At 38.9% G+C, this 25,364-nt stretch overlaps 2 protein-coding genes across 4 annotated transcripts in view; one reads left to right on the forward strand and one right to left on the reverse strand.

Moving 5' to 3' along the window:
* The window catches only part of CYP2R1 (cytochrome P450 family 2 subfamily R member 1), a 90,193-nt gene that overhangs the window by 33,716 nt on the left and 31,113 nt on the right, over positions 1–25,364 (forward strand). The window lies entirely within an intron of this gene.
* Positions 10,785–25,364, reverse strand: part of PDE3B (phosphodiesterase 3B) — a 164,430-nt gene continuing 149,850 nt past the window's right edge. The window contains exons 13-16 of one of the 3 annotated variants that reach the window (XM_081545043.1): positions 19,654–19,857; positions 17,276–17,437; positions 13,371–13,626; positions 10,785–12,154 (exon numbers count right to left, since the gene is read on the reverse strand). In XM_081545043.1, the coding sequence (XP_081401169.1) occupies positions 11,940–12,154; positions 13,371–13,626; positions 17,276–17,437; positions 19,654–19,857 (837 nt within the window). In that variant the 3' untranslated portion in view covers positions 10,785–11,939. Of the gene's footprint in view, positions 12,155–13,370; positions 13,660–17,275; positions 17,438–19,653; positions 19,858–25,364 lie in introns of all 3 variants that reach the window. The other 2 variants (XM_081545042.1, XM_081545044.1) reach the window with 2 other exon arrangements.

The raw sequence follows: 25,364 nt of genomic DNA on the forward strand, positions 1-25,364 counted from the left end.
CATGCCATGATGACACTCAAGCAGTCCTGGGGAGAGGCCCACATGGAGAGAAATTGAGGCCTCCCACCAACTGCCAAAGAATTGATGCTTTTGAACTGTAGTGTTGGAGAAGACTCTTGAGAGTCCCTTGGGCTGCAAGGAGATCCAACCAGTCAATTCTAAAGGAAATCAGTCCTGAATATTCATTGGAAGGACTGATGCTGAAGCTAAAACTCCAATACTTTGGCCACCTGATGTGAAGAACTAACTCCTTGGAAAAGACCCTGATGCTGGGAAAGATTGAAAGCAGGAGGAGAAGATGGACGACAGAGGATGAGATAGTTGGATGGCATCACCGACTCATTGGACATCAGTTTGAGCAAGCTTCTGGAGTTGGTGATGGACAGAAAGTCTGGCATGCTGCAGTCCATGGGGTTGAAAACAGTGGGACACGACTGAGTGACTGAACTGAACTGACCAATTGCCCAGATCAATTTGCCAACCTGCCAACCACGCAAGTGAGCCAACTTGGAAATAAATTCTTCTTAAACCTTAAGATGCCTGCAGACCCAGCTTTCATCTAATTATGAACCCATGAGAGAGATCCTGAGCCATTTCTAAATTCCTAACTCAAAAACTCAAAATAAATATAGTATTTGGTTTTCATCCACAGTTCCTGGCTCACAGTTCCCAAAACCTTGGAGGTTTCCTAAACAATAAGACCAGTGGGAGCAAATTTTTTTACAGTATTTTGTCTGTTGTCCTCAATTCCTACAAAAACTCTTCAGAGGCATAAAGGCAAAATGGGTGTCTTGTTATTCATAACAATTGGGTTTATGTTAATGAGGTGATTTTGGAAAGCACCTAGGGACTGGGGCTGGTTATCAGGGAACCAAGTTGATTAGAGGGTTGAAACTTTCAGCCCCGCCCCCTGATTACCTAGGAGGAGACAGATTCTGGAGGTTTAGCTAATCACCAGTGCCTACAGATTTGATCAACCACACCTGTGTAGTGAAGCCTCCACTAACAACCCAGAAGGCAGGGTTTCAAAGACTTCCCGGTTGGTGAAGCAGAATATCTCTAACGGGCTGCTGTACCAGGCTCCAAACTCCAAGAGGACTGAAGTTCCTTTGTTGCCCTACGAATCTCTTCATCTGGCTGTTGGCTCCTATGTTTTAATACCACTCCGTCTGGTGAGTAAATTGGTTTTCTAAGTTCTGTGAGCTGGTCTAGCAAATTGAATCCAAGGAGAGGGTTGTGGGAGTCAGGTTTATAGCTGGTTGGTCAGAAGTACAGGTAACAACATGGACTTGAGACTGGCGTTTCAGGGGTTGCTGTTTTGTGGGACTGAGCCCTCCGCTTGTGGGATTTGATGCTGTCTCTGGGTAAACAGTGTCAGAATAGAGTTGAATTGTAGGACACCGAGGTGCTGTTGGAGAATTGCTCATTGATGATGTGGGGGAAACCACACTCCTACATAGAAATTTGTTCCAGAATGGTTTTTTTAGGCTTGATAAAAAAATAAAACCTAAGTTTGACATTAAAAAAAAATCTAGATTTTTTTGTAATACATTTTTTAAAAATCTGGATTTCTTGTGATATCCATATTTTCACCTTTTCTTTAAAAAAATGAAGTGACATTCCATCAATGCTGGTCTGGCATTTTGAATAGCAAAAAACAATTAGAGCTGAACTGTGTTTTTTTACATGATACATACATATGTACTACACAAAGTCCACACCATCGAAGTTCATGTCATTATTTGAGCATTCTGTCTGGTCTCATGGGTATTTAAACATGCCCCCTACCCCACCCCCTGCCACCTTTAAACACTGAAAGAAAGCTTCCACTTTGGTTCCCCTGTGAATCTTTGCTTCTCCAGGCTAAAATATCATAGGTTCTTTATCTGATTTGGCTCTTATCACTCTTCTCTGGACTTTTAATTTACCAATGTTCCATTTATTTTATCTGGCTCTTTCAGAATGGGGTGGATGCAGACAGTATATTTTGAGGAATGCAAGTTAAGACACTTTTTGCTTTTTTTTTTTTCCTTAACCAAAGGAACATAGGTAATTGACAACAGCTCCCAGGGCTGTTATCGTGAGAGGTCGTATTAAATCAGCCCTTCTCCATTTATCCTTTTCTGAAAGCAGTTATTTGAACTTAAATGCAATGAATCATACTAACTCTTCTTAATGGTGGATATTTTATATCTTTTTGGATCTTCTTTGTCTTCATTCAGGCTGATGATACTGAAACGCCTATTAAGGGAAAATAGATCGAGACAAAGCGTTAGCAACCAGATCTCCACTTACACTGTCTGTCTTCCTGATGACATTTAACTGTGAATATCCTCTTTAAAAGCTTTCCTTTGAAAAAGCAAAGACCGCCCCCCCCTCGCCTCTCCTTCCCACACCACACCCCCCGCCCGCCACCCCCTGCCAGCTGGGACTTTTGACTATGTGTGAAGCCTCAAGAGAATTAAAGTGTGTCTGGGACCCAGAACTTGGGGATCATTTCCAAGCTGAAACTGGTGACAGCAGAATTTGATGCTATTCTCTGAAAATGCAGTGAAAGTGTTAGTCACTCAGTCGTGGCCGACTCTATGCAACTCCACAGACTGTAGCCCGCCATGGAATTCTCCAGGCAAGAATACTGGAGTGGGTTGCCATTTCCTTCTCCAGGGAATCTTCCTGACCCAGAGATAAACCTTGGTCTCCTGCATTGCAGGCAGGTTCTGTATCATCTGAGCTGCTGGGGGAAATGCAGTAGAAATTTGTATATCAATAGGATATGACAATAGTGCTAAACTTTCTATTTTGAAAAATTTAATTCTTTTTCTCAATTCTTTGGGATCCTATTAGACAATAATATCATCTATAAATAATGACCGGTATGTTTTGTCCTTTACAGTTTTTATCGATTTTATCTCTTGCTATTTTGGTTAGAACCTCCAGTAGAGTGCTGATGAAAAGTGATGGTGAAAAAAAAAAAAGAAAAGTGATGGTGAGCATTATTGTCTGTTTAAGGGAATGACTAACAGAAACAAAGAAAAGTGAAAGTGAAGTCACTCAGTCGTGTCCGATTCTTTGTGACCCCATGGACTGCAGCCTACCAGGCTCCTCCGTCTATGGGATTTTCCAGGCAAGAATACTGGAGCGGGTTGCCATTTCCTTCTCCAGGAGATCTTCCCAACCCAGGGACTGAACGCTTTACCATCTGAGCTATCAATATGGGACACTATCATTTCTTTTGTGCATACCCCCCAAACTTACATTTTAGGTTTATATTTTTTCCCTCTCTTCCATTCATCCATTCTTTTTTCATCCCTCTTCTTTTTCTTCAATGATTGACTTTTATTATTTTTTGCATTTATCGAGGTAGTAGTTCTTTCTTCTCCTTTAATTGGTTAATGTGCTTAATTACATTAATAAAATTTTTTGAGGGGGTGCACCAAGCAGCTTGTGGGATCTTAGTTCCCTGAGTAGAGATTGAACCCTGGGCCCATGGCAGTCATAACCACTGGACTGCCAGGAAATTTCTCATTATTCAACTTCTGATGTTAATCCTTCTGTGCATAATAGCCCTCTTGGCCTAACAGTCTCCCAAAGGCCCACTTCCAAACACCATCACACTGGGGATTAGGTTTCAACATATGAATTAGACCCATTAGACCCATTGCAATGAACTTTTAGTCCAGCATCTCTTATTTGATATTTCCTTACTAGTCCAAATTCTTGAGGAGGAATGTGATGGACTAAGCTTAATTTATGGGTTAGAATTTGTGTTTGGTGTAAACTCTTGGATCAGTCAACTGTGGCCAGAGGTCATATGGCTCCAAAAAGGTGGTCTAAACCACTGGAGACAGAATGTTTTCCAGAAAGGAAAGGTAGGCAATCAGACCTTTCTATTTTCTATCTCTCATTCAATTCCTAAATTGTCTCAGTGTTGTCTTCAGAAGGCTAAGGCGTTACAGGTATTACTGTCTACCTTTTCCTGCCAAGTTCAGCTATAACAGGTGGACCTTCACAGGCAAACTCAGCCCTGTCCATTTCTGAAATCGATGTATTCAGTGTAAGTGGTACATTAAGAAGTGTCCAATGTCTGCCAGCAGATGGGGGTCTAGAAATTAGTCTGGCACACATAAGCAGAAAGTGTCTGGGTCTACAATACTGGTCTCCCCTCACTGCTTACTAGGTCTTTTTTTTATAGCCATAGTTGGCATATTTGTTTCATGTGTGCAACATAATGATTAGATATTTGTGTAAGTGCAAAAGAATCATCATATATACCAGGGGAATGACCACAGTCTAACCTTTTCCTCCCAGAAGTCTCCTTACATACTGCAAATAATATGATTCAGTCAGTTCAGTTCAGTTGCTCAGTCGAGTCCGACTCTTTGTGACCCCCATGGACTGCAGCACACCAGGCCTCCTTGTCCATCACCAACTCCCAGAGTTTACTCAAACTCATATCCATTGAGTCAGTGGTGCCATCCAACCATCTCATCCTCTGTCATCCCCTTCTCCTCCCGCCTTCAGTCTTTCCCAGCATCAGGGTCTTTTCAAATGAGTCAGCTCCTCGCATCAGGTGGCCAAAGTATTGGAGTTTCAGCTTCAGCATCAGTCCTTCCAATGAATATTCAGGACTGATTTCCTTTAGGATTAACTGGTTTGATCTCCTTGCAGTCCAAGGGACTCTCAAGAGTCTTCTCCAACACCACAGTTCAAGAGCATCAATTCTTCGGCGCTCAGCTTTCTCTATAGTCCGACTGTCACATACATATATGACTACTGGAAAAAGCATAGCTTTAACTAGACGGACCTTTGTTGGCAAAGTAATGCCTCTGTTGTTTAATATGCTATCTAGGTTGATCATAGCTTTTCTTCCAAGGAGCAAGCGTCTTTTGATTTCATGGCTGCAGTCACCATCTGCAGTGATTTTGGAGCCCAAAAAAAGTCTGTCACTGTTTCCGTTGTCTCCCCATCTATTTGCCATGAAGTGTTGGGACCAGATGCCATGATCTTAGTTTTCTCAATGTTGAGTTTTAAGCCAGCCTTTTCACTGTCCTTTCACTTTCATCAAGAGGCTCTTTAGTTCTTCGTCACTTTCTGCCATAAGGGTGGTGTCATCTGCATATCTGAGGTTATTGATATTTCTCCTGGCAATTTTGATTCCAGCTTGTGCTTCATCCAGCCCAGCATTTCTCATGATGTACTCTGCATATAAGTTAAATAAGCAGGGTGACAATACACAGCCTTGACGTACTCAAAGGGAAAGCCTTATCTGGAACCAGTCTGTTGTTCCATGTCCAGTTCTAACTGTTGCTTCTTGACCTGCATGCAGATTTCTCAAGAGGCAAGTTGTGATCTGCTATTTCCATCTCTTTAAGAATTTTCCAGAGTTTGTTGTGGTCTACACAGTCAAAGGCTTTGGTATAGTCAATAAAGCAGGTGTTTTTCTGGAACTCTCTTGCTTTTTTGATGATCCAGCGGATGTTGGCAATTTGATCTCTGGTTCCTCTGCCTTTTCTAAATCCATGTGGTTGCCCCTGATCAAATGAACATGAACTTGAGCATACTGACAAGGGATTTTTGTCAGTGACATCTCTGTAGCATTTGAGCTACAGCTCCAGTGAGTGTCCTGCCATGTGCACATACTTGTCTCTGCTCTTGGGCTGTACACTACTTGTAGAAGAAACATGAGATTCACCTTGTTGGTGTTGAAAATATTTGTTGAATGAGTGAATTAATAATGGATAAACAATGCTGAGCAGCATCCCTCTTGATGGGAAAGGATATGGACATGAAAAATGTTTCCTGATCAGTGACTCCTGAGAGTCCTGGTTCCCAGAATGGAACAGTGCTTGGAGGTATCAGGCATCGTAATCTCAGCTGCTCTTACACTCGAGTGGAGGACACCGGAGCCCAGAGGAGGGGTTTGGAACAGAAATTCCCTCTTAAACTGAGTAAGAATAAGACTCCAAGAAATCTTTTCAGACACTAGGGCAGAGCAGGGGTGAGGGTGGGAAGAAGGGGCAAAGGAAGAAGGATGTAGGAAGTGAACGGGGAACTGGGGACCTCTGCCCCCAACATTACCTCCCCTGGGGCCTTTTCTAATTGGAAATCCCACCCTGGAGCCTGAAGCCAGGGTTCTGCGGGTCTCTTTGCTGCACCTCCTCACCAGGAGTGTCTCGTTAACAAGAAGGATTTGAAGCCTTCAGTCTTTCACTTAATACAGCAGCTGTTTTGACACCCACTCCATCTGGACAGCTCATTTCTGGTCTTTCATCCCATTAGAGGCAGCCCTTGCTCACCTCCATTTGTCTAAGGAGACTGGGCTTCTTAGGAGACCATTTGCTGTAAATTATTCCATTAGAATCAGGAGCAAGAGCAGTTTCTGCCATCGTCTGACAGACTAATCCCAGGGCAGGTAGAGATGGCTGTGAATGTTTTTGTTTTTTTTTCTGTTTTTTTTCCCCCCACACCTCCAAGCTTACAGGATTCCCGACGAAGAATCCAGCCCAGACCCCCTGCGTGGAAGCACAAAGTCCTAACCACAGGAGCGCTCGGGAATTCCTGGCTGTGAATGTTTAACCTGCAGAATCCATTTGGGCTGTCAACAGGAAAGGGACAGCAAATGTAGGGGAAAGCAGTTAAGGGGTGTGTCCTGACCGGAGCTTCAGCAGCAGCCCTAGAACAGGGAGGAGGTACCTGAGGAGCAGGTGATAAGAGGCTGATGGTGGGGGTGACAGGCAGAGTAAGGCAGATCTGGGTGTTCCTCCTTCATGCCTGCCCCTCAAGCACTTCTAGTCTGTTGGTTCTCAACCTTGGATGCTCACTGGAATGTTGTGGGACTTTTGCAAAATGCTGATACCCAAGTTCCACCCTTTCCTCCACATTCTGATTAAACTGGTCTGGTTTGTGGCCTGGGCATCAGGTTTAGAAAGCTTCCCAGGTGAAGAGGCTGTAAAAGGCTATGAAAGGAAATGAGAACATTTCATAGTGGAGAACTTGAAGGACCTGTCCAGAGCAAGGTTCTCAGGTGTAGCAACAGGCCAAGAGGGAATGGTCATCTAGCTACATTAGTGACAAAGAAAGGGCCGTAATTTTCTCTCTCAAGTTCCTTGCCAATTTTCCCATTTGTCCTCTTCTTTCACTTTCTAGTCATGTGGTCTCTGTCAAGTCTTATTTTCCTCACCTGAGAAATGGGTGCATGCGTGTGCTCAGCCGTGTCTGACTCTTCATGACCCCAAGCACTGTAGCCCGCCAGGCTCCTTTGCCCATGGAATTTTCCAAGCAAGAATACTGGAGTGGGTTGCTATTTCCTTCAGGGGATCTTCCAGACCCAGGGATCGAACTCCACATCTCTTGCGTCTCCTGCATTGGCAGGCAGATTGTTTACCACTAGTGCCCTATTAGCATTTTTGACTCTCAAGTTATTTCAGAGCAATTTCTTAAATCTATCCGGCATTCATAGTTTTCAGAGTTCTTTGCTATTTATTTCTAATTAATTGTTTTGTGATCAGGGAACATGGTTTGTTTGATACATCTTTGAAATTTATTGAAACTTGTTTTATAGACAAGCATGTAGTCAACTTTTTTTTCTTTTCCATTAGGGTTTATTAAGGATATTGAATACAGTTTCTGTGGTCAACTTTTATAAATGTTCCTTCAATGTTTAAGAAAATATTCTTTGTTGGATTTGAGGTTCAGTGTATGTCCAACAAATCAAGACTGTTCATTGTGCTATTTATGTTTTTACTAACTTCTGGTCTATTTAACTTACTGAGTGTTAAGTCTCCTGCTTGAGTTGTAGATTTATCAATTTTCTCTAGTTCTACCAACTTTTGATTTATGCATCTTTGAGACTAACAGATAAGTACATTTGTTTTATGTACCCGGTGAATTTCCTCCCTACAAAACAGATAATAATACCTATAAAAGTTGTGACAAAAATATACCTACATTATGAGGGTTGTGACAAAAATATACCTACATTATAAGGATTGTGGTATAAGTATCTTACATATTTTATCACATATCGAAGTTATCACTAAGAATAACGCCTAACACATCGTGAGTATGAGAAGATAATATAGTCTTTTCTTGTTTCCATTGTTGGTACTGAGAAGTTTGGATGGTTTTAAATTTCTTACTGCTTGTTCACCTTTGTCATTCCATATTTTCTTTTCTTAAACATTTCATGCATCGTTATTTTGTATTGTTTTTGATAATGCAATGTATAATCTGAAGATATTGGGAAGTCTAAATCTGCTATTTCTGCTCTTCTTTCTTACATGTTTCCTTGTGTTTGGCGATTTTGTCAAAGCTCTCCAGAGAGAGAGAGAGAGAACCAACAGAACACACACACACCTCACTATCACATTCAAAATCTTCTCTGGCATACCCTACCTCAGTGAATGACAGTGTCCAGATCAGAAACCTGAAAGTCACTCTCATCATCTTTCTTACCATCACATCCAATTAATTGGAGCAAATTGATTCTATGTTTTAAATTTCAAGTCCATTTGCTTTGCTGTTGTCCTACAACCCATCCTGGTCTATCTAGATCACCGAGGTCTCCCCATATCTAATCTTACTCTTCCACTCAACATGGTATGTTAGTTGAATGATCCTTACAAAATGTGAATATAATTGTCACTTACAGATTAAACTTTATTCCAAAGGGAAATGGGGAAAATTGAAAATGGGGAAAAATTAAGTGTCCTGTTGTGCTTTAAAAGGCCCTTCATTAACCACCTTCTCTCTACCGTTCCTTCTTGCACTGTTAAGTCCCAGCTACCCTAAATCTCTTGGCTCCTCCAAGGTGGGTATGCTTTCTCTTCTCCTGGCCTCCATCACCTCCGAGCTAACTCATTAAGTCTTCAGCTCTCAGCATTGAAATCTCTGGGACACTTTCATCCCTGCTCCACAAAACAGTCACCACCCGCGCCCCCCCCTCCCCCCGCAACCCCAACAAACACCCTCTAGAGCTACTGACTGGCAGCTGCAGTAAAGAAAGGGTTGGCTCAACTCATTTCTTTTGTGAAGTTTGTTCCTATGAGATGATGCAATATAGACAGAGACTGAAGCAGTGCCAGAATTCCTAGGATTCTTATAAAAATAAGTAGAAAAATCCAACAGCATCAGCAGAGTGCGAAGAGCAGGAGAACAGTCTTCAAATCATGAAGTAACTTTAAAAAGTAGCCTTTTATGGAGAAAAATGTCAGTAAACACATGGATATTATAGCACTACAAGATATTTATAAGACCAGTGACTTAAAACAGCAAATTCATGATGAAAATGATTCTAATTAAAACATTAGTCTCATTCGTTAATAACCAAAATAGACTTTCAATATGACTGGCTGCAATTTCTCAAGTAAGATTCCATCTACTAGTGCTATTTATACTTAACATACACTTACATTCATTTCTTACAATTTATGAATTTAAGTTTCAGGAAGAATACTTTTTAGTTATTTTAATATATGTCAATTACTTAGTAAAGGTTAAATAATTTAAGGGTTAACTTAGTTAAATGAATTTTCAGTAACATCATTTAATAGCATAAAAACATGCTTCTTTTGAGAAAATAAAAATATACATTAAAAACCCAATACAATGTTTTAGTAAAATAGTAAGGAAATTTGTCTCATTACGTACATATGCATATGCATGTGAATTTATATATATATCTATGTACTTTGCAGTAGCAGAAATATATTTCTGCAAGATAGAAAAAGTACTCTAGAGAAACAGAAGCAAAGGATATATACACTGTAAGGGCAAACTCAATAAATTAGATAAAATTTTATTACTCAGTAATGAGGGAGGGACCAGTTTACAATGATGTGACAATGGTAGCAAAAATAGTAGGAAGGAGTTCAGCACTCAAAGTATCTAATAAATAAAGCTTAGTGATTCATTAAATATTTTGATATTATACAGGATCAAAACTTTCAACACTTCCATGGGTCTTTAACTGGTATCTTTCAGATAAGCTATATAATCTAGATAGTTAAATTGCTTGCTGACATCATACTTTAAAGGATTACCTTGCACAGGAAACTTTATTCAATACTCTGTAATGACCTATATGGGAATAGAATCTAAAAGAGTGGGTATATGTATAACTGACTCACTTTGCCATACAGCAGACACTAACACACCACTGTAAATCAACCATACGCTAATAAAAATTAATTTTAAAAAAGGAATTATCTTGGAAAATGAAAAATGCTACACAATTTATTTTCCAAAGCCACATGGATTCAAAATATAATATGGTCTCTAAGAATAATGGAGAATATTGGCCTACCATCTTGAAATCATTCTGGCTCCACTTTATATATTCAAAATTTTTTCACAACTAGGGTATATATCTGGACCCTAACAAGCTTATAAACATTGTAAATATGGTTCATTTAATTATCTTAATGTGCTTCTGTGTAAATGATATTACCAAAATATTTAATGCTTTTAATATAAAAATTACATAAGTACTCCCATTATTTACTTTCTCTTAGAAACTAGACTTGTAGTTGGGCTCCAGATGTACTGAGTAGTCATAGGTCATTTCTGTCATGTAGTCTCAAGGCAGAAGGAAATTAACAGAAAGATGAACATCGATTTTATAGTAACTAAACACATGACACCCAAGATACGGATCTAAAGATTAAGCACATATTCAATTACTTATTCAACATGTGACCTTTAGAGCACACACCATTTCATTTGTTCTTTATCTTTGATACGATTAATTGCATCTGATTTTTGTAGTAAGGCAAAAGACAAACATCTCCTTTTCCTTGGCTTTAATTAGTCTCAAATTCAAGAAGAGAGAATAATGCTCGTTTCATAAAAGGTTAACATCAATATTAGGACAGGTTTTTGTTTTTCTTCTGACAAATTTGTGTTTATATTAAACTCAATGTTTACAAATACTAATCCTGAGCAACAGTAAAAATAAGAACAGTTTTGACTAAAGAATAAAATTCCTTCATTGTTAATCCTAAACAGCTTTAAAATTCAACCATGGAATATAAAGTTGATAAGACTGGAATTCAGACTTCTGATGTCCATGGCAAACCTGAATACTCTGAGAAAGAACATACACGTAGTAGTAGATTTAAAAAACAAAACAGTAAAAAGCATCAAAAATTGATGCACCTGGGTTTTGTTAAATATAACAAAGGTTACTCAGTCCTTCATGGATAAACCTAGCTGGAGAACACTGAACAGTGTACTGCATTAAACAGACCCCTCAGAAAGGCAACACTGGATTTCTCTTTTTAGATAGACAGAGACTGCTCCTCCCCACCTCCCCCAAAACAGTCAAAGACATAAAAGACACATTTGGAAATACAATATGAATCTTGTTTTGTGGGGCTTTTTGTTTTCGGGGTTTTTGCTTGTTTGTTTTTGACGGTGCTGTGCGGCTTGCAGGATCTTAGTTCCCTGACAGGGACTGAACTCAACCAGAGATTAAACCTGGGCCACAGCAGTGAAGGCGCCAAGTCCTAACCAATGGACTGCCAGGGAATTCCCTTGTTGTTTTTTCTTTTTTTTAAATCACGTCTTTAAGAAAGCAGAAAGTTGGCCACTTAGGAAACTGCAGTGAATTACTTGAGTTTTTAGGTACAGCTCCTGCCTCGTGAACAATAAAAGCCTTCTACTCAGCAAAGCAGTATTATGACAAAGTATTTATACACCAGTAAAAGCACTAAGTATGGGCTTGGCAACACAAGTCAACTGAAACCAAGCTCTTAAGGATACTTTTTGTCCGTGTGGTGAGAAAGTGCATGGGAGTGGGAAATGCTGGCACAGCAAGGATCCTCACAGTGTTAGGGCCTGTCCACCTGGGAGCGGTCAGTTCCATGTCAGCGTGGTGAGCACCGGGCAATGACATCAACATAAGGCATGGCCCACGGCGCTTCTTCAACGTCCTTTTTCTTTTATTCCAACTGTCTCTCTTCCTCTTCATCTGCTTCTTCAATGACCTGAATCTCATCTCCTTGAGGTAAGGAAGAATTCTCCACCTGCAGTTTATTCCCATCAGCTTTACATTTCTCTTCTTCCTCTATGATTTCCTTCCATATCTTGTGGTTTTCAGTGAGATGGTGCATTAGCTGACAAAATATTTGCCGTCTGCCTTTCCGTCTTGGTGATTCTGTGAAATTTAACACACATGTATTCTAATCATAGCAATATGATTCAATCATTCAATAAATATCTGAGCGCCTGATACATCCCAGGCATTTATTTAAACACTGGGGTTAAAGTTATAGTAAGATTAAAATAATCTCTGCACCATGGGGCTCTCTTTCTAGTGGGAAGACCTAGATAAGCAAAGAAGCAAGACACTTGTGTGTTAGATAGTGTTAAGTATTGTGGATAAAAATAAATTAGGGTATTAGGGAAGATGGTAGGGGGTGGGAGTTGTGGGGAGAAAGGAGGATAGGACTGAAATTTCAAATGATAAATAATAATGCAAAGTTAAAAACCATCCTTCTAAGGGATTTTTTTAAAATGTGTTGAATTAAACACAATTATCAAAATTTTGGTGAATATAAATAATTTTTAAAAGTCAACTTTCCCAAGATGACATCAGATGGTAATGCCGTACAGTTACTCTTCACTATGCTACTCCTGAATACAAGGTAGGGTGGGGGAAAGTTCTTTTATTATCTTGCTCCATGCTATCTTTATCTGTTCTGATTTATATAGCATGCTTGGGAAACAAAAAAATCAGCTAGATATAATTTAAATCCTACTTTAAAGAGCAAATAACTAATTTAATTTATAGTTGCAAAGGTTACAATGTCTTTTTCATTTTCCATTTATACTCATTGCTTTATATAGAAAAACTATGCATTCCAATTTGGTAGTTCAAAGCCATAATGCCATAAAGCTTGGTTTTCCTCTTAGAGTCAAGCGAGTATGTATTTTCCTGTTCTCTCAACTGGGTTGAATGAACTATTCCCAAGTCTATATGAAGGGTATGTTAACAAGGGTGTATTAACAGGTATGTTAACATGGTGTGAGAAGGAGTTAGGCAAAGGAGGACTAGCCGTTGGGACCAGCCACCTCACCTAAGTTCAGATTTGGCAACAGCTCCATCATGCGTGCATAGGCAGTGAAGAGCACTGGCTGGAGGACAACATCTCCAGAGATGCTGCTTTAACTCAGAATGCTTGTTGTATGACAGCATTCACATGGTACCCAAGCAGCAGCTACTCAAAACGAGATTATTCAGTCTGCACACTTAGATAGTACTTACTTAAGATATAACTACTGTATCTTTAAAAGGAAGGACCCAAATCCAAATTAAATGAACATTTGCAATTAATAACATTAAAGAAACGATAGTATCCCTGTATTCTTACTAGGATTTAGACTGTCCTCTATTTCTTCATCCTCTGTATCTAATTCTTCAGCATCTTCTTCCTCATAACAACTTTCAGTATCATCGTCCTCTTCTGATTCTATCCACTGACCCGGTAGCAGACCAGCAGCGTCATAGGAGTTACACAGGGGACCCACTATGTGGGTGATAAAAGATTCCTGGAGTTTTGCTAGTTGAGGAGAAGAACGATCCATGAAGGGACTGATGGGCAAACCAAGATTTGCTTCTTCATCTCCCTGATCATATTGAAAAGGAAAGTACATCTTTAACTGTTGAAAGAACCACCGAGCTTTGTTGTTAAAATTACCTTGAGGTTTTTTTAATCAAGAACAGTCTAACTCAAAATAATTTTTAGAAAGAAGTATCAATGAAAATTACTCTGTCATTCCAACTATAAAACTTTTTCTACTATTTGAAAAATCCTAAGCAAGACTTTATTCTCACACTCCCAGTCAACCAGTATGGTTGATATACAGGCAGCAAGAAAAATATACATCTTTTCAACTAAGTTAAGCAAATAGTTATCAAAATTATATTACTAGAATATATAAATTCTATATAAATTGTCAAAATTCTATAGTATCAGACATAGATCCTCTTTCCCCTAGGGGGAGATGGTATAATAGAAACATTTTTTGTTGCAGTTGTACCTCAAATGTAGACAGTTGACTTTTCTAATGATTTTCAACATCTTCTCCCTTTTTTTTGTAACAGCAGAACCCTTTAATGAATCTAAATCAGAAAACTCAGTATGTAAAACAGACAGAGGTAGAGCATTGTGTTTGAGGTGAGGATTTGCCTCAACTGCCTGGCCGGCTATCTATGGTCCCCCGGGTTCTGGAGAGCACAGCTGGAGATCAGACACATGTGATTTCAGAACCTCCTTTGCTGCCTACAACCTGTGTGGTGCTGGGCAAGCTCTATGCCTAATTCACGTGTGAGATGTGAATAATCATCTACAGGGTTGCTATAGGATGACAAGCAGTATATATTGAGTACAGTGCTGAGCAGTCCTCAAATGGCAGTAACAATATTAACATTTTAGTGCCGAGTATCTGAACTGGTGGAGGGTCAATACTCTTCACAGTGCACAAGTTCTGCAGGCAAGCAGTGTGTATCTGTGCTGAGCCAACACAGTCCTGAGGAGACAACCAGAAACTGTCCCGAGATTAAAAAACTTACATGGCTTTGTTTCCTGTGAGGATGAACATTAATAATATTTAAAAAAATGTATCTAGGTGGGTTTATCCACAGGATCCTACAGTTTCATACGTTTGACTTTTAAACAGGAGTTTTGGCTTTTCTAAGCCCATGGCATGTAATGGGCTTTTTGCAACCTCGTGGACTATACAGTCCATGGAATTCTCCAGGCCAGAATACTGGAGTGGGTAGCCTTTCCCTTCTCCAGGGGATCTTCCCAACCCAAGGATCGAACCCATGTCTCCCGCATTGCAGGAGGATTCTTTACAAGCTGAGCCACAAGGGAAGCCCAAGAATACTGGAGTGGGTTGCCTATCCCTTCTCCAGCGGATCTTCCCAACCCAGGAACCGAACCGGGGTCTCCTGCATTGCAGGCGGATTCTTTACCAACTGAGCTATCAGGGAAGCCTGATATAATGGCTGCTGCTAAGTCGCTTCAGTCGTGTCCGACTCTGTGTGACCCCATAAACGGCAGCCCACCAGGCTCCGCCGTCCCTGGGATTCTCCAGGCAAGAACACTGAGGAGTATAAATACAGTATAATGAAGTTAATAAAAAAGTAAAAGGTTGAGCAAGGTTAGAAATTTGCATCCATATCTGAAGAAAGTTGAATAGCGTAACAAGACTGAGAAGGAAATCTGATGGTTTTGATGAGGGCTGACTTCCTATATACATTTAACCCTCGTGACCACTGTATGTTAGGGTTATCAAGTATATCATTTTTCTCCTTTGACACAGGAATAATGAAACCTAGAAAGATTAAGTGAAACTGTCTGAAATATTGTTTTTTTGTGTGCGTGACCTGGAATTGTGTGTCAGAAACTGTTCTAAGAACTTGACATGTACTAATTCACTTAACCCACAAAGCAACCTTATGCGGTAGGCACCATCAATACTCCTGTTTCCTCAAGGAGGGCACTGAGGCACAGAGAGGTTAAGTAACTTACCCAAGGTCACATTGCCGGCAAGGAAGAAGAGCCAGGGTTCAACCTCAGGCATGGCTTCCAAGTTTGCTTACTAAGAAATAATCTCTATACTTTAAAGATATATTATAAAATGCATCTAAATGAAATTATCTCATTTTCTTTCACTGAATTAGTGGATTTTCTAAAACTGGCATTTTCTACCACTTTATTACTTCTGTTTGTACAGATAATATAAAGACAGAATTTTCCTTAGCATAAAATTCTTTTGTGAACATGAACTGAAGCCTGAGGCAGTCTTCAATTATCTCTGAGAATGAGGATGGGAATATGCAAACCACTATACATACTGCAATCTACAAATTAAATATTTATAACTTTATTTCTTAAAATTATACATAATTTAGTTCAAATGTATCAGTGAAAATTATTCTAAGATTATTACTAAGATTTTACTAATCTGTTTTCATAATTGCACAGTATGGTATTTTGTTAACTTGTAAACAGCAGAATATACACTATTTTATTGGGATGTTTAGCTAAGGTAGGTGAAAGACATGGTACATTTGCTGGTCACTCAGTACAGTCTGGGTGTGACAAGGTGTAACAAATAAGTGTGTGTGGTTTATAAGTGCAGTGCGTCACTCCTACTGGAGAAGCAACTCATGGTGAGAAAGCCCACCTGACCCAGAAGCTTTACTTGGTAAACATCTTGATCTTTCTTGATTAGTGGGTCTAAGTGAGGATTCCCAGGAATACAATTCCAGTTAAGAGTATGTATTTGTTATTTTGTGTTTGAGATAATGTAACATTAGACTTGTGGGGAAATCAGTATTTTTCTACAGTGTAGGGAGCCTCAAAATTGTACAAAAAATAGGGAAATACTGCAAAATAGTAGGATTATTTTAAAGACAACATTTAAAAACACATGAGAAAAGAGCATGTTTATATCTTAGAACATTGAAAGCCACTAAATATCTACTTTGTCCCCATTTCTAATTCTGATTTCTTATCCCCTGCCAGGACTTTGGTCCTACATAACCCTTCAACCCAGCTGATGTTTCTAAGGCAGTCTTTCTATAGCAGAGTTGAAAATGGGTTGATACTTTAAAAATACAGTCTTTAAGCATATGCTGAATCAATTAACTGCTTTTGGAAATAAATTATGCTTAGGTTATATAGGTTTTCAAGGTTGAAAGGGACCTTGGAATCATAATGTAGTCTTTCCTTAGTTCTAGATTGGAGTACATTCAACCTACTCCCTGGCACCCCACTCCAGTACTCTTGCCTGGAGGGTCCCATGGACAGAGGAGCCTGGTAGGCTGCAGTCCATGGGGTTGCTAAGAGTCAGACGACTGAGCGACTTCACTTTAACTTTTCACTTTCATGCATTGGAGAAGGAAATGGCAACCCACTCCAGTGTTCTTGCCTGGAGAATCCCAGGGACGGGGGAGCCTGGTGGGCTGCCGTCTACGGGGTCGCACAGAGTCGGACATGACTAAAGCGACTTAGCAGCAGCAGCAACCTACTCCAGGTTGGCAATAAGCTATTTCTTTTCTTTTTTTTTATTTATGTCTTTAAGTTTTAGCAACAAAGGCAAAGGAGCTGAGACAATATTAAAACCAGAGCAAATACAACAATTTGTAACCATTTTTGGTTAAAGCAGCTCATTTCAAGTATTTAATGTAGCTATCCAAATCCAAAAGGCAGTGTCTTCAGATGGCAGCTCTGAAAAATCCCACCAATCCCATGTTTCAACTTACCTGCTCATAAAATTCATTGACAATGCCTTCTGTCCATTTCAAATGCAGGTCTCGAACTTTGGTTGGGCCATTAATATCTGCCAGTTTGATGCACACCTGGCACACTAAGAGGCGGTCATTTTCATTACTCCATTCTATACCATTACTATTTACATCATTGGCCTATCATTGGAAAAACAGAATTACTGTAGGTACTGAGTGCACAAGAGTCTGTGTTTTGTTTTGTTTATTTTGGGCTGCACTGTTTGGCTTGTGGTATCTTAGTTCTCTGATTAGGGTTTGATTCCTCGCCCCTGGCAGTGAAAGCATGGAGTCCTAACCACTGGGACTGCCAGGGAATTCCCCAACTTTTGTTTTTTTACTGAATTATCTTAAAACTGTTTCCTGTCCTCTGGACAAGAAGGAATTTCAATGAATGCTTCTTTTAATTTTGTTTGTGCCATGACATGTACCTCTATGGGTTAAATTTCTCTTTGAAGTGTCATTTACAGCTTTGTTTTAATGGAAGTAGAGCACTGTATTGTACAAGCAGAACAAACCATAAGTTTCAATATTTGTGATTACTGCAAAAAATTGTAATTTGTGTATATTATATATTGTACATATTAGTATATATGACATAAAATATATATGTCTATGCAAAAGCAAATCATATAAGAATTGTAACTATTTCTGTCTCAAAAAGGAATGCTTAAGGATCTAACTGTAAAAGGCAATATAATATAGTTGAGAGAATACAAGTCTTAGAAGCTGATCTCTATGGTTTTAAATCCTGCCTTAGTATGATTTACCAATTATTGAGTAATGCTGGAAAAATTACTTGAGCTCTTTGAGTCTATCTTTCTTCATCTATAAGATAGGAAAAATAATATCAATCTAGTCATATTGCCTGAGGATTAACGAATGAAAAATGCACAGTTCATAGTAAACGCTAACATTGTTATTTAAATAAATGGTAGTTATCAGGCAAATAACCATGCCTTTCAAGAACTCAAATTTCTCTTGTAAGAAAGTGAAAGGGCCAGATTAGTGACTTTGGAACTGTACTGTAATATTAGATTTTTATTGGCATCCACTATCCCCCCTCCCTTTTTTTGGCTGTGCCGCATGACTTGAGGGATCTTAGTTCCCTAGCAGAGATTGAACCTGGACCTCCTGGGAATTCCCTGGCATCCACCCCTTTTGTTAAAGGAGCTCTTATGTAGACCACCACTACAGAAAACAGTTAAAAGAAAGGCAAGCTCTTTAGATTGAAAGTATGTAGTCTAGGGAATTCCTTGGTAGTCCAGTGGTTAGGACTCTGTGCTTTCACTGCCATGGCCTGGGTTCAATCCCTGCTCAGGGAACTAAGATCTGCAAGCTGTTCCCCATGTGTCACTCATGTGACATTTTCCTGAGACTACAGAACAGATATCTCTGAGGAACACAGATTCCAAAGTTTTGGGCTAGATAATCTTTCACCTGTAAAAAGAACTTCTGTTTACTTATTGTGACTTAAGCATTTAAATGAATTTTTATTAAGTAAAAATAAAAATTAATAGAGCTACACAGCTATGAAATAAGTTTACAGGCAAACTGATGTCTTACTGATTTTTTTCATAAACATTTATCAGTATCACAACAGTGACATATATAGGCCTCCTTCCAGGAGGTTAAGTCAAGTACTCGTTTGATACCTAGCCCCTCTACCTTGAAGGTAACACCTTCCTTTAGGGCACAGATGTTATCAAGAAAACAATGGTTTCCTGCCTGAAAAATATGGGGCATCTGTCCCTCAGGAATCTAAAGCAGTGGTTCACACCATTTTTTCACCCTAACCTCTGAGGGATAGAACACGCTCCCATTATTAGTACCACCATCACACAATGGCAGTGATCCTCAATTCCATGGTGAATGTGAGCTCCGTGAGGACAGCAACTTCAGCCTGTTTATGCCTTATTCTTAACTAGGATGACTGCACGCAGTGGGCAGTCCCAATACACAGCAATTCAATGAGTGCTTTATTCTCAAGTACTTCTCCATTCCCACACCAGCCAGTTACACACTTCACAACATAGAGAAGGGAAACAGGTGCAGCAAAGTAGGCATAACTGGCTTCTTAGAAACACATATTTAATTTCATAAAGTGCCTAACTTGGCACTGTGCATAACTTTCTAAAATCTGTCCCTGAAAGCTTCAACTGACATAATTGGAAATGTCACAAGCAACCGTATTTTGGGACATGTTATAATTTTTTTAATATTGGCATATATATTGTCTTATCAGATTTATCATGACTTCATGAGTGCTACTGACTTAACATTAAAAAAATACCTTTTGTCAGTAATACTGACAATAATTTCTGCTTTGAAACCAGGAATTAATTTGCATAACAAACCTTGGCATTGAATTCAGCAAGGAAATCAAAATGCTTTTTAAGATCTGTGGCAAGGATTGCTTCTATGACTAAAAAACGAAAGCGCTTGAATTCCACATTGTCAAGATTAAGAAGGAAGTTGTATTCTGGACGAGAAAGATATAGAGTCCAGGCTGATGCAGCATGATGATTTTCCAAAACAGATCTGTCGTTGTATAAGACTGCCTAAAAAGGAACAAGAAAAATGAGGCAGGCATCTCAAAGATATTGAACTTTAGTAATAAACAGAGTTAGGATCATGTTGGAAGAATACAACAGTATCTATTACATGCCAGGCATTTTAATACTTGTGTAGAAGGGTTGATAATTTGATAAAGGACTAGACTGAAGTGCAAAGAGGATAAGGTACACTTTTCCAGCATTCACAGCTGGTAAGTGAAATGGTAATTTGTCTCCAAAGTTCATCTTCCTTGCAGACACCATGCTGCCTACCAAGAGATATAAAGTTGATATTTGTGGTCTGCTTCCTTAAAGCAGTGAAACTTCCCAGATAAAGCTTCTGTTAATAAAGTCGTCAGGAACAGAGAGAGCAGGTTTAGGGATACATTACTGTTCTTTAGTTAGCATGGAATGAATGGTGGTGGTGACTGAAGGAGAGGAACCCGGAATACTCTGTGCATGGTGAGCTGGAGATCCATAAGTATGAGAAAAGCACACCCTATACTCCTAGCTGACACAGGGCCTGGAAGTCACAGAAGTCTCAAGCAGGTAAAAGCACAAATCCTCTGTCCGGGTGGTGTAGATCTAGTCACTGTTTTTCCCATTTCACTTCAGTGGAAGACCCTGAGGTACCTCCTCAGTAGTCTAGGATTTGGGAATATAGATTCTAAAAATCACTGGATTACAGAATTTTTAAAGCTTCTTCCATCTCTAACAAGTTAAAGTTTTAAAAAATTATTAAATGTGCATAGTAATTAAGATTTGTTTGTGGACCATTTTTAAAGTCTTTATTGAATTTGTTCCAATTTGCTTCTGTTTTATGTATTGTTTTCTTTTTCCTTTTTGGCCACAAGGCATGTGGGATCTTAGGTCTAACCTGGGATTGAACCCCCACACCTCTGCATTGGAAAGGGAAGTCTTAACCCCTGGACTGCCAGGGAAGTCCTCCAAGCATAGTAATTATTAAAAGAACCCTTGTAGCTAGTGCTAAAGGCTGAGAATAAAAAGTAAAAACACTGTTCCCTATTTTCATAGCACTTTCTGTCTAATGGAAATAGACAGATAAAAATATTGCATAGTCTCAGCTACAATGCATATTCTGAGCCTAATTAGGTCATTTTACAGATCTGTAAAAATTAATTATAGTCTAGATATAAACATACATATTTACCATTTGATTTTTTTTAAACATCATTTGATTTTAATGTTAGCAATGATGATTTAAATTTTGGGTCACAAAAAGGTTGAAAAAAATCTATGTCCATCAATGGGTGAATAGATAAAGAAGATGCAATATATATACACAGAGTGGAATATTTTTTAGCCATGAGAAAGAAGGACATCCTAGCCTGGATGGACCTTGACAACAATATGCTAAGTGAGATAACTTAGACAGAAAAAGACAAATGCTGATATCACTTATGTTTAAACTAAAACTGAACTCTAGATACAGTAGAACTAGGTGGTTACAAGAAGATGGGGAAATTGGGAGACAGTGGTCTAAGGGTACAAACAGGCATTCAGAAGATGAATGGGACTTCCTTGATGGTGCAGTGGCTAAGACTCCACGCTCCCAATGCAGGGAGCACAGAATGAGGTCCCCATGCCACAACTCAAGATCCTGTATGCTGCAATGAAGATCAAAGATCCTGTGTGCATTTACTGTACAGCACAGGGAACTACAGTCAAAATCTTGTAAGAACCTATAATGGAAAACAATCTGAAAAATAATATATGTGGTTCATGTATAACTGAATCACTTTGCTGCACATCTGAAACACTGTAAGTCAACTATATTTCGGTAAAATTTATTATGGAATTAAAAAAAAAATATCCTGTGGGCAGCAACTAAGAATTAGCACAGCCAAATAAATAAATAAATAAATATATTTTAAGGTTGAATAAGTTCTGGAGATCTAATGTACAGCGTTGTGACTATACAATCCTATATTATGTACTAAAAAGTTGCTAAAGACTAGATTTTAAATATTCTTACCACACACACGAAGAAGTTAATTATGTGATGTGATGGAGGTGTTAGCTATTGCTGTGGTGGTAATCATATTACAATATATGTGTCAAATTAAAACACTGTACATGTTAAACGTCAAAGACTTTCTAAGAAGTCAACTTACATATAAAAGTGATTTAACTAACTCATGTTTAAATCCAATAAAGACTGATAAATGATCAGAACAGCTTTGTTCATGAAGAAGTAATCAAACTCCCAGGTCAGTAAACCACAGTGCATAATGAGTGTCCTAAAAGCTAGCGGACTTAAACTCTCAGTTAATGAGATCAGTTAAAAAAACAAGAAAACAAAAACCAGTAGTTCAGAATTCCTGCAGCATCCAAATTGCCCTTTGACATTACCAAATATCAAATGAGGATGAAAAGAAATCTGAATCAATATTAGAATCTAGATATAATTGCAATACTGGGAGCTTTAAAGACATGGTAAACATGGGAATGGATTGAGGAAAGGCCATCTAAGTCATCGCCTAAGACAGAAAAACCCACCTGGAGAATAAGGGGAAGGAGGCCTCTCCTGGACCCCAGTAAACTGAATGACTACCTCATGGCTTAGTGGAGGCAAGAATCACGGAGCAGTAAGAAAGAGGCAAATTCTACTTCAGAAAGAACACTGGATGGTCACACACAGAGCAACAAGCCAAGCTTAACTTCAAGGAGGAAAACATTCCAGGTAAAACAGATAATGAAGCCTCAGCCAGCTTTTACTGAGGGCACCTTGACAACTAGAAAATGAACAGTTTCCCCCATAATTCAGAGCTGCAGTAACTAACATTCTTTGAATATTTGCTAAAGCAACTTGCTACCTGCTTTCTCTAACTATGAATATTCCTTATCTCCACAAGCAAATTTCTTCTCTAACATGGTAAAGCAAATTAGTTGGTCATAAAGTTTACTTTTACCCCGAGTCAAAAAGATTTGAAATGGAATACAAAAAGATGGCATCAATCTTAACAAATAATAAACATTTTTCCATAAATGAGCAAAAAGAAAAACCCATCAGACATAAACACTTAGATCAAACAGGAAGACTATGACAAATCTGAACAAATGTCTCCTGTTGAACCACAAGAAAAAGGAGACGATAAAGTAAATCTCTAGGTCACAGTCATAAGATTATAAGAAGGTATTTTAATCTTTCTGAAGTGAAAAATCTTGGATTAAGAAGGACTGTTTCATTAAAAAACTACTATTCCTAACTGAAAAGAAAATCCAATAGAGGCAGTAAACAAATTAGGTGCGGCAGAAAACAATGCAGCTACTTTTTTTTTTTAAACAAGTGCTTCTCTTTAAAGAAATAGTTTTGATGAACAGCTTCCATCTAGGGATTCCTTTACCCTCAAGTTCTGGGTTCTAAAATTTCTGGTAATCCTATATCTTCTAAGACCTTTTGTTTTAGTTCATCACCCTTGTTTTGCCTAAAACACATTTTTATGTAACTTTCTCAGGATGGATGGAACATGATTTTTTAAAATCTTGGTATACCCGAGATTTCTTTATTTTGCTCCTAACACTCAACTGTAGCTTAGCTGGATACAGAACTCTTAACTTGAAAATAATCCTTCTATGCCAGCACCATCTCCTCCAGTTTTACTTTTTTCCTAGCACTTACATCATAATCATCTCTCTTTTACACACACACATACACACACACACATACACTTGTTGGTTTTTTCTTACTTTACTAGAATGTGAGTTCCATATGGGTAGAATGTATTTTTTGCCTGTTTTGTTCAACAGTATTGCCTAGAATAGTGCCTGTCCTTCAGTATGCATCTCATAGCCTTGTGTATGTTTTACTGCTGAGTCTCTTTAATTGGGAAGGATGAGTAGGAGGCCTGTTAATGTGGGTGGGGCTTGTTTACCTAGCAGGTTTTGCTTTGGAATTACCAGTGTGATTTCCAAAATGAGAAGGATTTACTCTGGAGTACTAAATCTCTTCTGGCCATTTCCTTCAGTATTTAAGAGATGTGTTTTCTGCCTAGAAGTGAATAGACAGTCACAGTAGCCTTGCTTTAAGGTGTATGGTGTATGTTATATGGGAGAGATGTGTGTATGTGTGTGTGTGTAGCAGACGAGAGAGAGGTGTGTGTGTGTGTAGCAGACAAGGGCAATGGCATCAGGAGTCGCCAGGGTTCCACTCAAGCCTTGGCTTCCTTTCTAGTGTATTTTAATCTCGTTATATTTGCCCACATGATTTTCATTTTCCAAAAACAGTATGAAATTCTTTAACTTACAGGTGATAATATCCTTCTGCCTACTCCTCTCTGTTGTAATGCATTTTATCTTTTATTATTATTTTGATCAGAAGGAAAGAGGGGAAATGCACCTGTTTAGTCTCCATCTTGATCTATATTTGGGAGGACAAACGTTTATGACTGTCTCAGATCTATAATTCTCAGTTTTGTTTCCTTTGACCCCAAATCAAAATGTTTTGGCCAACTGCACTGGCAAAAAAGTTCATTCAGTTTTAAGTACAAATAAAAGACATATATTTCATTTTCACCAAGAACTTTATTGAATGTGTTCACTAACTGAACAAACTTTTTGACCAACCCAATTCAAACTGTAATATCTCAATCACTAATGGGCATCTTCCAGCCAACCATTTATTTGAAAATAGCTCAGAAATTGCTTAGAATTTTAATACTGATGTCCCTCCAGGATAAACTTGACTAAATGTTTCCCCTTCTTTTATGGCAAGGATTCAAAATAGTCTTCCTAAGTCTTCCCACACACTTCCCTTACCATGAGAAAGGAGAATGCTTGATCCTATTGGTGGTATTATGCCCTATTGTCCCTTTTTATCATATACCAGAGCAATAATATCTTTAACTAATTATGGCCTGATTAGACTTATTGACGGAGAAGGCAATGGCACCCCACTCCAGTACTCTTGCCTGGAAAATCCCATGGATGGAGGAGCCTGGTAGGCTGCAGTCCATGGGGTCACTAAGAGTCGGACACGACTGAGCAACTTCACTTTCACTTTTCACTTTCATGCATTGGAGAAGGAAATGGCAACCCACTCCAGTGTTCTTGCCTGGAGAATCCCAGGGATGGCGGAACCTGGTGGGCTGCCGTCTATGGGGTCGCACAGTCGGACACGACTGAGGTGACTTAGCAGTAGCAGACTTATTGAGCTTCCTAAGATGAGAGAGACTGCTTTATTACCTAATAAACAGGTTAAGCCTCAAGTTTTCACAGGAGTCCTTATCTCATAGGCACTAGCTGAAGAAGGTCTGGTGAACCTCATTACTTTGGGAACAATGGAGTATATTTCAGACAAGCTTGGCAGCCCGGCAGAGCAAAGAAATTAGGCATCCTTCAACATTCAACAAATGCTTCCTGAATGCCTTTGTGTGCTAGGCATCATTCTAGGTATTAGGGAATAAAAGAAAAATGTCTGCCCTCATAGAAACTTACATTCCACTAAAATATACAAAACAAAATACACAGTATGCTAAATGGTTGTTGCTGTG

Source organism: Giraffa tippelskirchi, chromosome 11 (assembly GCF_054371585.1).
Source record: "Giraffa tippelskirchi isolate mGirTip1 chromosome 11, T2T-mGirTip1v1.2.pri, whole genome shotgun sequence".
NCBI lineage: Eukaryota > Metazoa > Chordata > Mammalia > Artiodactyla > Giraffidae > Giraffa > Giraffa tippelskirchi.